The sequence below is a fragment of the Hemitrygon akajei genome, chromosome 25 (assembly GCF_048418815.1).
Source record: "Hemitrygon akajei chromosome 25, sHemAka1.3, whole genome shotgun sequence".
NCBI lineage: Eukaryota > Metazoa > Chordata > Chondrichthyes > Myliobatiformes > Dasyatidae > Hemitrygon > Hemitrygon akajei.
In genome coordinates, this window is record NC_133148.1 from 90171 (window position 1) to 104827 (window position 14657).

The window sequence follows — 14657 nt, forward strand, 5'->3', positions numbered from 1 at the left end:
TTTTGAACTTTACGAAATGTGAGTCATTAATCAACCCTGCGGAAACGTCCAATGGGATGGTTCAACATCATATTCTGCAGAACAATCGCAAGAAACAAGATGTCGTTCTGGTTTTATTTGTTTATTTCAGAGTCTCTACCTCAGAAAATAGGTGTATGATAAATTTATGTAAGTTAGGTGGGAAATTTGCTGAGTAATCTCAACTTTCTCCGAAAGGAGATATTACTTATATCCTGACGTATATATCTACGCATATCCATCGATCTTTAATACCCATTAGTTTGATGTTGAGCAACTTGATCATCGGGAATTTTCAGTCCTGGTTCTGGCGTTAAAAAAAACGCTTCATCAAATGCGAGAGTTTTGTTTCTCCACAGTTATAAAAGACGGAAACGCCGGGAACACCCAGCTGGTGTGGAAGCTTCTACAATAATCGAAGAAGAAACACTTCTCGTAAGAGAATTACAAAAGCTTTGATGACATCTGGTGGAATATATCTTCTTTGTTTCTGTCGCTGTTACATGAAAGTCAGTGTCTTCTTCACCTCTCAACAGATACACAAACGATCACACTTCCATCCGCGAAATGAATTGATAAGTTATTCAGAGAAAAGTTGTTAGCATAGGCTGCATGTACTACATCCAAATATCGTGCCCCTTGCTGCTTGCTCATTTCTGCTTTTCAGATCAATTCTCTACGTTCTGCCAGTTATCCATGACGAAGATGAGTAAAGACTGCAATTTCATCTTTTTCTGCACTCCGGCTTCGTTACTGTCCCTTTAATTCTACTCGCACCATCTGCTTCGATGAGCAATCGCAATTTGTTGACAGTCTTCTCCACGAGAATTGCTGCCTGCCCTGCATTCATTCGCCGATGAGTGGCGTTTCGCTCACAAAGTACTTGACTCCGATGTTCTGCACTTCTGCAAAATTTCATTTCCTGCATTGCGACTGAACGCCCTTTTTGTATTGTGTAATTGGAGATTTAACACCTTGCGTTGCCTCTTGTGATTGGTCGATGTGGACAAGGTAAGTGTTTTTCTCCTCTGGCAATGAGTTTCCACCTGGAGTCAGGGAAGTACAGACACAGAGTGAATATGGCGAACTGTCTCACGCAGATCCTCATTATTGTGTTTCTTCTGGGTAAGATGCTCCTTCACTGTATTATTCCAGACTTTGTAATTCTCTGTAACCGCGTGTTTTGCTCTCTATTTAAGAAACATGTTGTTCGAAGTAGAGCTTATGATGTTTTTTTTTATTTTACTGTTAGACTGGAGCCTTCAAGACTCAGTGGAACAGTCAGTAGATGCAATGACGTTTGAAGAAGAAAGTAGTATCACCCTAAACTGTACTTTGAAAACGAGCAATGCATTCCCGAATGTTTTCTGGTACTGGCAGCGCACTGGACAGCGACCACAGTATTTAATTCGGATTATCACAGGAACAGTATACCGAAATGAACATGTAACCGACCGAATATTTGCAACCTATGATAAAACTAAAAAATATACTGAACTGTCGATTAACAACACCATGCTGTCTGACTCGGCCACATACATCTGCGCGATGAGCCACGGTGCTTAAAAACCTGAATTATTCGAACAAAAACCCTCTTTCACAGTTTCCTCGAGTGCTCAATAGAGGGCGAACAAATCAAGGCGAACATAAATGCAAACTGAATCCCAAAGGCTTAGTATTATGTTTCATATAATGTCATATGATGACACAGTTTCATATGAAACTAACTAGCTAATTTTTCGCACCAGTGATATATCCAGTTGGCATTGGCAATGAAACCTATTGCTCTTCGATGGCTGTAACTGTGAGAAAAATCACTTCAATTTAAGTGATTCTTATGTGTTACTTGATTTCACTGAATAATCACCTTTCATATCTGGAGCTGCCACAATCATCAGTACGAATGCATTAATCCAATTAAAGGTTATTTTGACATAGAAAGGGACCAAACTCTCGAACAAGAATCCCACATATCCTAATCAACATTATTCTTCGAAACGTTGAAGAAGTTATCGTTCGGTGATATCACTCAGAAGAAATCATGTGTCTTTTGATTTCAGCTAAAGATTTAACTGAACTTCGGATGAATGTTGTGCATCATGTGGTTGATTATTTTATTTCCACGCGAGTGGCCCACCTATGTAAATGCCAGCGTCAGATTGTTCCCGACATAAATAAAAGCTGGGTGTAATTGAATTATCCGAGTTAATTATTCGAAAGATACCGCTAGTGTTGATTCCAAGACACGATCCACTGTGCTTCTCGACAGATTTAATTTCGTTCTCATTTAAAAAAAGAGTTTAAAGTAGCAATATATTTGGTTGAACACATCTGTTATTCAAAACACTGCATAATTGCAAACATGAATGGTGCTTGCTCTCAGAAATTAGGTCACTTGATGCGCAGGTGGAGCTTTGGAGACAATGACTCCTTTGGTTGCATCTTCGGAAACAGCTATATTTCTATGGTTAATATCTCTATGTTTTCGCTTTCAGGGTTCATTTTAGTCCCAACCTGGTGTTACACGCTGTCGTCGGTTCGTTGTGGGAATGTGTCCGGATCTCGGGTTCGCAGAACTGGCCGTTATCCTGTATGCCAGGAACGCTGCCAAGCAGAATAGCACGCCATCGGTGTTTCGGAATTTCATGGCTCTGTTTGTGAGAGGCCTCGAATCTGTGCCAATGCAGGAAATTGCTGTGTCGTGGGAGACGAAAGATCTCTGGCTGTGTGGCAAGAGACCCGAGATCATTGGGCACCGAGCTCGGAAAAAGCGGCGCAACGGCCGTTTAACATCGGAATTCAGTGAGTTGTTTGTTATGTTTTCTTTCTCGCTGTGAACGGCAGGCATCTCTGTTTCACTTATTAGGACGAGAGAGAGGCTGTGGTAAGTGGAATTACCCTGTAAATGAATAGTCTTTGGGGTACTTCAAGTCTGTGTCTTCAAGGAAGTTTTGTTGCACGCTTGAGTGTCCGGTGGAGGGCGCCGACGCTTCTTCGCTGGTGCGGGGGCGAGAGATCGTTGCTCTCTGGTGCTTAACCGTGGGAGAAGAGAGATGGCAGGGTGGGGGGGGGGTGATTTCGGATTGTAGCATGTAACTGTCATTCATTCTGTGGGGCACCCGTCTGCTTTCGTGTATGTTTACGACAAAAAATACCTAGGTGTACATTGCATACATTCCTCTGACATTAAATGTACTTTTGAAACTTTTGAAACCTTCCATACATAATTCTGAGCAGTGTTGACGCCACGAGTCCAATAGAGTGGAGCATTGTACTTGTATTTGCAACATTTACAGTAAAAGTCTCTAAGCAACTCATCATTCAGATTTTAGACTGTAGTAAATATATCAAGAGTATTGAAATTTTAGAATAAATATCCACTAAAATCGCCTTATAGGATATGCACGATCATTGGTATTAATATCTTAGAAGAACTGAAAGTGCATTTTCATAGTTCATGAAAATGTACTTGTCATGTGATATGTCGTAAAATTGTCCCCTGTTTTCTGTCGTTCAATTGACAATTTTAGCCGATCGTCAGCAGACACAGTAATGGACGTTTTCATGAATTCGGCAATACATCTTCACCTAGGTGATTGCCCTAATGCTTGTAAACTCATTTTGCTGATATTCTTTACGTGAATAATAAGCATCTTTTTATCCTGAAAAAAGTACTTTGTGCTGGAAAGCTATATTTTGTGTTACTGGAAAAATAAACAATAAGCAATATGAAGGTTATCATTCCAATCCTAGAAAAAATATTAAAGACATAGCATTTCCTAATTGTGCTGATGTTTGTCACAGTCTTCCTTTCGACAGAGGCCTCCTCCTCCATCCAGTCATAATTGAGATGGGTTTTGTAATTCCCGAGCTTATGTAAGGTCACCAAACTGCGCAGTATTAACAGTCGGGGCCGTTGTGTTGATAACTCAAGTGTATTGCACCTCGTCTTAGCATTTTTATTGAGTTAATATCTAGTGCGGCTATATAGATTATTTCGAATCGGCGTAACAGTCGGTCGCTCAAATGACAGATAGCTTCTGTTGCAAGTCGTACCTGGAGGAACTTGCAATGTCTTCCCATTATATCAAGAACTTTTTAGTGCTTCTTGTGGCAACTTCACCATTTGGTGGGTAGTCTTGATTCTGGAAATGAAATGGGAACAGTTGTGTTCACAGCACCTAAATGCACAGCTCGATCGTGCAGTACCATTGCTCGTTAGCGAGGATGATTTACTATTCCCAATTTGTACATACGGTGGTCGCCCGTTGAGGAGTTCTAATCCAGATACAGAGGGTGGAAATGAGACCCAGGTTTTGAGCTTGTTCATTACAGCTGAGTTGTGCGGGTGGCTGAGCAGAAATGCATCCCTAAACTGTTATTGTGAATATAAACTTAAGTGAAAATAGAAAGTCTCCAAGTACAAGAGGAATAGTTGTCACAACTGACTTATTATTCGCCAGGCGGCTCTGTAATATTTACATTAGGGACAGAGTGGGATGAAATTATAAACCAATCAAGAAACATTCCCTGTGTAAACTTTTGAGCCATTTAACAATGTTGCAGTTAACGAATACATCATTTGAATGTCATATGCTTGAACTTTCTATAAAGAAATATTTGAGAATCAACAGAAAAAAGGAGCAGAGCTCAAATCTTCAATGTGTTGATGCCTGGATTTTTTTGAATTTGTTTAGCAGTAAATATACCGGAGGAAGTTCCAGACGACTTAGAAGAAGCAAATATACCTGCTGGAGCTATTGTATTTCCAGATTTGAAACTTTATGTTCGGTAATGTTTTTACGCGATAAAAAAAAAACGTATACACAGCGCGGTGTATAACTGCAGAGCTCCAGCTCGTTTGGCATACTCAGCAATGTATACCTTCGTGTGCAAGTGCAATGTAACAAAGAAGATAAAGCATATCAAATCTACCATTTTCAGTGGTCTGCACGATAACAGCAAAAGCTGGAAACGCCTCTCCCATCGATTGACCAGTAATGAATATCTGCAAATGCTGAAAGCTACTGGAAGCTACTACACAATATAAACAGAGACGAATTCTCGTAACAATCTGACGAGCGATTTTCTGTGATCTGATTGAAAGGATCACCATTTACTCCTTCAGATTTGCGTACAAATCTGGGATTCTTTCAATTCTCAAAGACGTTTACACAAATAATCAACGCTACCATCCTCTCAATAAATTGTAATTTATTCAGAGAAAGTCTAAATTAACAGACTCCAGTGAGAGAGGAAGAAATGGTTTGTTTCAAATGTTTTAGCTCGTTTCAGCGTTTTTATATTAAATCTGATCTCCCTATATTCAGCCTGCAATCGACTTCAGAGAAAACTACTGGCTGATATTATCTCCTTTGTGGCACAGTTACTCCGTAACATTACCTCTCATATTTTTGGCATCATTTGTCTCGATCTGTAACGGTAATGTGATGATAGTCTTTTGTGAGGATGATTCTGATTCTATTTCAACGCCTTCTTCTGGGATATGTTTAGAATGTCTTTTAATACGAAGGCACCGCTAGTGGTCAGAGTATATTTCGGTCTAAGTGTGTTCCAAAGTGTTAAAACTTAACGGAGAAGCGAATGTTATTAGTCAATGAATTTCATACGCTTAAGCAAGAGAATAACGAATTACCTTTCAAAGCTCCCATCTTGTACAATCGAGATTTTTCCAGGAGGTGCAGATCAAAGTATTATGATGGCATCCAAATAGCTATGAGTGTAGGTATTTTGTCATCAATGATAGTATTTGGGAGGGAATATATCAATGTGGACAACGCACGTTCTGTGGCAAAATAAAGTTAGAATGATCAGAGTAATTGCAACGATTCTTCGCTGAGAACCAAAAAAAATACAACACTAGAGAAAACACAATCTATTTATTTCATAATCCTAAGGCAATTCTGTTAAGACCATAAACCATAGGAGCAGAAGTAGGCCATTGGGCCCATCAAATCTGCTCCGCCATTCAATCATGGGCTTATCCAATTCCTCCATTTATCAGCATTCCCCTGCCTTCTCCACATAGTCTTTGATACCCTGGCTAATGAAGAACCTAGCTATCTCTGCCTTTAATGTACATAATGACTTGCCCCTCCAAAACCGCTTGTGGCCAGAAATTCCGCAAGTTTACCACACTCTGACGAAAGTATTATCTCAACATCTCCTTGTTCAACGTCAGCATATCATTTCTAAAATAATGATCCCAAAAATGCACACAATACTCCAAGTGTGGTCTTACGAGTGCCTTATAGAACCTCAACATCATATCCCTGCTCTTATATACTATATATCTACAAGTGAAAGCAAACTTTGCATTCACCTTCTTCACCACCGACTAAGCCAGGGTATCCTGAACAAGGACTCCCAAGTACCTTTAGATCTTTGTATTTTTCAATCTCGCCCAATTTAAATAATAGTCCGCCCGTGAGTTTCTCCCACCACGTATTTCATTTACAACTTATTTGCCCATTCCTCTAAACTATTTAAGTCTCTTTGGAGACTGTTTGTTTCCTCAGCACTATCCGCTCCTCCACCTATGTTTGTATCATCGCCAAATTTTGCCACAGATACATTAATCCCATTTTCCAAATCACTTGCATACAGTACATTGTAAAATGCAACAGTCCCAACACCGACATCTCTTGAACTATACTGGTAACCAGTAACCAGCCAGAATATTCCCACTCTTTACGTTCTTCCGGTCAGCAAATGCTCCAGTCATGCTGGTAACTTCTTTGTAATTCCAGGGGCTCTGTCTTTCTAAGCAGCCTTGTGTGCGGCACCTTGTCAAAGGACTTCTGAAAATCCAAGTACACCATATCTACTACATCTCCTTGCTCTATCCCGCTTGTAATGTCCTCAAAAATTGCAGTACGTTAGTCAGGCAGGATCTTCCTTTCAAGAAACCATGCTGGTTTTGGCTTATCTCGTCATGTGCTTCCAAGTACTCCTTAGTTTCATACCTAACAAACGATTCCAACAAAGTCCTATTCATTGACATCAGGCTAACAGGTCTATCGTTTCCTTTCTGTTGCCTCACATTCTTCATTAATAGCGGAGTAACATGTGTAATTTTCCATTCATCCGGAAGAATGCCAGAAGCTATCAATTCTTGAAAGATCATTTTAATGCCTCCGCAATCTCTGCAGCTATTTCCTTCATACCCTAAGCTGCATTCCTTCAGGTCCAGGAGAATTATCCACACTGAAACTATTAAGCTTCATGAACACTTTTCAGTCGTAATTTTTGCTGCACCTACTTCACTGTGACGCAAAAGACTCATTCAATTATTCTGCCATCTCTGCGTTTCTTATTACAATATCTCTAGCGTCATTTTATATTGGTCTTATATCTACCCTTAACTCTCTTTTTATCCACTTAATATACTTAACACCCCTTTTAGTATCTTATTTGATATTAGTCGCCAGCTTCCTTTCATAATTCCTACTTTCCTTACTGCCAACACAGATGCCTTGTGCAGGAAGGCACAGAGTCGACTGTACTTCCTTAGAAGGTTGGCGTCATTCAATGTCTGCAGTGAGATGCTGAAGATGTTCTATAGGTCAGTTGTTGAGAGCGCCCTCTTCTTTGTGGTGGCGTGTTGGGGAGGAAGCATTAAGAAGAAGGACGCCTCACGTCTTAATAAGCTGGTAAGGAGGGCGGGCTCTGTCGTGGGCAAAGTACTGGAGAGTTTAACATCGGTAGCTGAGCGAAGGGCGCTGAGTAGGCTACGGTCAATTATGGAAAACCCTGAACATCCTCTACATAGCACCATCCAGAGACAGAGAAGCAGTTTCAGTGACAGGTTACTGTCGATGCAATGCTCCTCAGACAGGATGAAGAGGTCAATACTCCCCAATGCCATTAGGCTTTACAATTCAACTGCCAGGACTTAAGAACTTTTTTTTAAAGCTATTATTAATGCTTTTTGAGTTAGTGATTTAGATGCATGTCATATTATTACTGAGTTAAGTATTGTATGTAATGAGTTTTTTGCTACAACAAGTGTATGGGACATTGGAAAAAATGTTGAATTTCCCCATGGGGATGAATAAAGTATCTATCTATCTATCTATCTATCTATCTAATGGCCTTCTAAGTTTCTTTCTGAGAGTTTTTTAAAAACGCTCGATGTTCCCTCTCTGTTGCTTTTACGTTGTCTCTGACATCACTTGTCAGCCACCGTTATGTTCTTCTTGCATTCGCAAATTTCTTCCTATTTGGAATATATTTGACTTGCACTTCCCTCATCTTTCTCAGAAACTTCAGTAGCCATCTTGTGGCGTATTTACTGCGAATGATGATTCGAAAACCTTCCTCATTTCTGCGACAATAGAGGAGCAAGAGGAACAAATTTCTGGACGGTTATCCCACACCGCGGTTGCCCAAGCCAAGGCATCCCCTCGTAGTAGCCCTATGATGCCGCAATCTTCGATTTATCGGAAGCGTAGGTACGTGGCTGCAGCTCGAAACCCGGGGAACATTGTAGCAGGAAGGCCCGGCAGCTGCCTAGGTCCCTGGCGTAGGATTCGGGCTCGGGCACAGACGGTTCTCGAAGGAAGGGGGTTGATGACGCCGTGGGCGAAGCCATCCCGGGCGGTGCGTTTGGGGAGCCGGGGTTTTTGAAGGGGGTGGGGAGGCAAAACAGAGACCCGGTCCATTCGTTCACTGACCTTCTGCACATTTTGGTGCGTGTTCGAAGGTTTCTGTGATCTTCCGAAGTAGTTTGTGGTGGCCGCCCAATAGGTAGCCCTGGCTGGTCAGGGACTGTTGTAAGGGATCCGTGTCTACTGGCTTCATCGTGGCCAGTTCGTTATGTTGTTAGGACGTGGCGGTGGAACGAACCCAAGTGATGAACACGGCCACAGAGGCCGAGTAGCCTGTCGTAGCCAGCGTGGGAAGGGTTCCAAGTGGTGCTTTACCCGGAGTCTTGATCTTGGTAGATAATTCAGGAACAAGGCTTGACTCAGTACTGATAGTCTTAAACAACATGGAGTGAGGTTACTCGTACACGAGTTGACAAACGAACAGGCACCTTCCAGTTGTGGTTACAGGATTATTTTATTACTTTGGTTGATGGAATGCAGATGTCTGTAGTTATTGGAACCTGGGAATTGATGGGGAACTAAACGAAGTGTTTAAAGTCCAATTCCTGAGGAAGATAGCCAGATGCCAGAAGGTACCATGAAAGGAATGGAAGGTTATGGGCTGAGTGCAGGTAAGTGGGACTAGCTGAAAGTAAGCGTTCGGCACGGACGAGAAGGGCCGAGATGGCTGTTTCCGTGCTGTAATTGTTATATGCTTATAAGCATCTACGGAGGCATTACTATGATAAACCTTCCAGGGCAAGATATGGGCTGAAGGTACACAGGAAATAAAGCCTATTTATAATAAGTGAGAACGAGCAAGGATTTAGTGCGAATTGCATGATAGGTGGAATCACATACGGGATAATGACTAGGCTGAACCAGGTGAAAGGCCAGAAGGATTGCCAAAGGTAAAGCAAGGAATCAAAAGCCCAGATAGATGAGCCCGTGGTGGTAGGCAAATGATCTTCGATGAAGGAACGTGGGCTTCAGTAGAAACTGTGGCTTTGTATTAGGTAGAACCGGGTAAGAAACAAATGGTGGGCCTATTTCAATCATCAATATCAACTGCTTTCTCAGACGTTCCTTCAGTTTTATGACGGTAGACTGGTCTCTCTACTCTGAGCTGATATGGGTATTCGGCATGTTCTGTTTTCATATCTGCAGACGTCAGTAAAAAATTAATTGTGTTATAGTTGTTTTCCCTAAATATCTCTCTCTCTCTCTCTCTCTCTCTCTCTCTCTCTCTCTCTCCTCTCTCTCTCTCTCTCTCTCTCTCTCTCTCTCTCTCTCACCCTGTTTCTCCCCCATTCCCTGTCTGCCTATTTCTATCTCTCTCACTTATTCTCTCTCTCTTCCTCTGTTATTTCCTCTCACACACAAACACATACACTCTTGCGCGTTCTCTTTCTTTCATTGGTGTTCCCTGTCGGTCACTTTCTTCTTCTCGTTCAGTGATCCTTCCAAGTGGAACGTGACCCTGGCGACGTCCATTGAGTTCCTTACGATTACCAGATTATGAGGCCCTCTTGTCAGTGAACATTGCCACGCAAAGAATGGGTGTGTGTCTGTACCTGCTTTACCATGCAAATCTGTGGACTTCAGGCCCAAAGGTACACAGCAGAGTCAGACACAAAATCCTTTGACATTCCTGACTCCAATATCTTAATATTTCTCATGAATTCAGCAGTACGTCTCAGAGGACATCAATGTTTCCCGAGATAGATAACTTCAGCAAGTATTTTGGGGATTGATGTTGGATGTACCAAAATACATGTGGTCGCGCGCTGCGGTGAAATTACACTGTCGTGTGATGATCTGTCCTTCATCGTCCGTTAGTTCTGGAGAGTACTACGTCATCGAATCTTTCCAGCTCGTTCCTGTAATAAAGGAGAAATGGTATGAACTGTCACGTTTTGTCATCTATACATTTGTTTATGTTCCTGTGGTGCTTAAATGGGCATATTCAAGAGTCTCATTGGAAAGAACGGCCAATTTAATCAATAAGGAACATGGAGAAAGCATCGCGTCTGGCTCAGCCCGATTGAAAGATTGGTTACGTCCAAAAAGTTAGTTACACATATATGATAGTGCAACATTACTTCGTCAGGGATGCCCTTAATTATTTGCAAAACTGGAGGCGTTTTTCTAGTAAACTACTGCCGGGTAGATCATCAAGCTATCCAGACGCCAATCAGAATGATGTTCTGGCTCAGATACTTTCTAAAATTTTCTCTCTCTCCCTCTCTCTCTGTCTCCCTCTCTGTCTGTCTGTCTGTCTGTCTGTCTGTCTGTCTCTCTCTCTCTCTCTCTCTCTCTCTCTCTCTCTCTCTCTCTCTCTCTCTCTCTCTCTCTCTCTCTCTCTCTTATCGACCGAGCGATCTCTCTCTTTCTTTCTCCTCCCCTCTCCATCTCTCTCACCCTTCCTCCATCCTTCTGCCCTTCCTTCTTTCGTTCCCTGCCAACCTGCCATTTCCGATTCTTTCCACTTTACATTAGGGTGCCGTTTTATTTATCTGTATGACAAACCGAAATCCCTTAATTTACATTCGCCTGCCTTCCGTTATTTTTATCTCTGTGTCACTCTCTTTCTCGCTTTTTCCGTTTCTCAGACCCTCTTCTCTCTGGTCGTTCGTTTTCCCTTTCTTTCACTCATCGTTGTACATTTCACTTATATTTCCAAATTTCGCTCTTCCACGCTCTTCCTCTCTGCCCTTTTGCTCAATTCATCAGTTGACTTTTTTTTCTTTCTGTTTCGCCCTATCTCGCATGCTGTAGTTCTCCCTACTCCTACTTTCTGTCATTATCTTTACGCTCTTTACAGCAGTCTGATCTTTATATTTCGTTCTGCCGTTCTGCTGTTCTGTCTCTTTATCTTTAAATCTCCGGTCGAGATTCCAGTGAAGGGTATCGTACAATTTGTTTTTCTTTAATATTCTGCAAGCTCCCTTTAGTTAAACTATCGATACGTTTTGAAATGGAAGGGTATCCACCACAGAACACTGTCATTTCTAGAATTGCCCATTCATTTGTCATTTTTTGTTATTGATTTGTGAGCCTATTTTCAATGCATATCAACAGACTCCAAATGAACTCTGACCTCTGCGGTAACATTTACTGTGAGACCTTATGGAAACTGTATGCTGTAAAAACATAGCACACTGTACCTCCAGGTTCACTATACACCACCGTTACATTTTCAAGTAAATGTAACACCATGGAAAAACTGTCAATTGCTTAAGTTTTGATAGGCAACAGGTGTCCCGGAAGTGGCTTGTAACGTTGCTGTTTATTCCACTGGGTACGAGTTGAATCAACAAGCTTTGATCTAGTGCCGCCCTCCTGAGCCAAACGTGTGACCCTCGCTGTTATATATGAGCGCACAGTATTGCTGGGAAGCTCAGCCTCTCGGTCGTGCTCATTGCATCACTGGGGCTGGAACAAAGGGAACACTGTGTGTCTGATTTCATAATGATCAGCGGGCCGATCCTTTCAGGAGCAAAATATGACTTAACCACAGTTGAATAAGGAGATCGAATCATTGGCTCACTTAGCTTTCTGCGAAGTTTGAGTTAAATACCTTCATAAAATAATATGAAGATTCCGTGCTATGCTGAATGCCCCTAAAATGTGTCTGCAAGAGCGTTCACCTATCCAAGCAGCATCCATTGTCAATCCGAGCATTACCTCTGTATTTGTCTCGTTAATCTTTTTTCACACTCACCGTGTGTTTCTTGTAGCTTTTATTCTTCCTGACAACTGCACTGCATATCACAACAACATTCAACAATTTTATTGCATTTTGCATGATTACATTTTGCTATATTATCAGGAGCGGGAATGAGAGACAACATCTTTGAAACTTGAGGCATCCTACTAGTTAGTGTTGTCAAACCGCAAAATCACCCATTTATTCTGCACTCTTTGTATTCTGTCGCTACTGCAGTCCCCCCTGCTGCACCAGAGAAACATTTTGATTATTAACTCTGAGGCCATCATCAATATGGTACCATATTAAATTATCTGTAGAAAGCCAGTAGCTCTATCTCAAAGTTCCGTTTTAATATCACTATTGAATAATCAAGAAACTATAGCAACCTAACAAAAAATCGATTACAATATAGTGTTGCAGAGAATAGGGAGAAAACTATTATCAGGGATTTTGGAAGTACTTTGTAAAATTCATAGGTGTATCTCTGATTGCATGTTGATAGCAACATTATTTCTCAAAATGGGTTGTGTTTGTCTCTGGAGGCTGGTCGTTACTTTCAATACTTGTGAGTCTCACTGTTTCATTTTCGATGCCTATTTTACTCGAGCCATTAATGAGTACTCACTGCAAAAGCCAACACGTGAAAACATGCTGCCGGTTTGAGGCTCTATAAAGCCAGATTGCTTTCAAGTAGTCAATACTGTATAACTGACATTGGAGAATAAGATCTGATTGCTGGTAATCTTACTTTTGTGTGAGATTGAAACCACACTGGACTTGACTAAGGCTGTACAATCTTTGTTCATCCCACGCTGTCAGCTATAAAAAGCCGTTCGTTTTTCTCACTTCTTCCGACTACGCCCCATCTGTTCATAAGATGAGACATTCATTTTCAGAATATCAGAGAAGTCATATTTTTTTAACGAATGTGGTTTCCATTGCGCCACCATTGATAAACCTTCACCTGCTTATTCCTCATTTGTCGAGCATCATACCTAGCTCATTCACTTTCTGTTTTCCGCAGAGATTGCCCCCTCACCAGTATGCCATTGTCAATTCCTCGAAACGCACTAATCTTCCTCGTGGTACATATATCTGCTAGCGTGTGAAAGCTACTTCTGCCCAATCTACTACATCAATTCTATTCAGGGACCCGAAAGTTGTTCCACGTTAGGCAGCACATCACTGAAAATCTTTTCGGTTTGCCTACTGCATCGAATGTTCTCGATGCCTCCTCCTTTCTGATACTCGACGTAGATTGGAGGGCAGCTTAATAAAACACTATCTAGGAATTCTCACAAGCTACACTTCTTGCTGGCATTGCATTGCTAATCTAATTGTATTGCTAATAATCTCATTGCATTGCTAATGCGAATCGTCGGAGTGGACTGAGTCTGAGTAGGCCGGCTTTGGCTCATCAGTCTGCGGCGTGATCAGGCAGAGGCGAGGGTAGGTTCTGGTAAGTTTTGTTTTGTTCATTTACAGTAGACAGAATGCCAGACAGGATGTTGGAATGCTCCTCTTGCAGGACGTGGGAAGTCATGCAGATCTCCGGGGTCCCTGACAACAACACCTGCAAGAAATGCATCCAGCTGCAGCTCCTAACATTCCGCGTTAAGGAACCGGAAAAAGAGCTGGTTGACCTCCGGATCATTCGGAAGAATGAGAAGTTTATAGATAGTAGCTACAAGGAGTCATTCACGCCAAAGGAGAGGCGCACAGATAATCAGGTTATAGTCAGTCGAAGGAAGGAGAAAGGGCAGGTACAGCAGGGCTCCCCTGGCCATTCTCCTCAACAAAAAGAATACAAATTTGGATACTCCTGGGGGGGATGACTTACCTGGGACAATCTACGGAAGCCGGATCTCTGGCACTGTCTGATTCTGCAGTGCAGAAGGGAGGGGGTAAGTAGAGGAGAGCGGTAGTGGTAGGGGTCTCGATAGTTAGAGGTACAGACAGGAGGTTCTGTGGTCGTGACAGAGACTGCAGGATGGTTTGTTGCCTCCTGCGTGCCAGGGTCAAGGATATCTCTGATCGCGTGCAGAGCATTCGGAAATGGGAGAATAATCAGCCAGATGTCATGGTACACATTGGTACCGATGACGTAGGAAGAAAGAGCGGGAAGGTCCTGAAGAGTGAGTATGGAGAGCTTGGTAGGAAGTTAAAAAGCAGGGCCTCGAGGGTGATAATCTCAAGATTGTAACCTGCGCCACTTGCACTGGGGGTAAGAATAGGATGCTTCGTAGGATGAACACGTGGCTGAGGAAATCGTGTAGAGGGCAGGGTTTCAGATTTTAGGATGATTGGGACCTCTTCTG

General features: G+C 42.1%; 1 gene segment (V, D, J or C); it reads left to right on the top strand.

Moving 5' to 3' along the window:
* The first annotated feature begins 1097 nt into the window (after positions 1-1097).
* LOC140716163 (T cell receptor alpha variable 12-3-like) lies at positions 1098-1584 on the top strand. The segment is given in 2 exon segments: positions 1098-1143; positions 1271-1584. Coding segments are annotated over 2 exon segments (360 nt in total).
* Positions 1585-14657: the final 13073 nt, after the last annotated feature.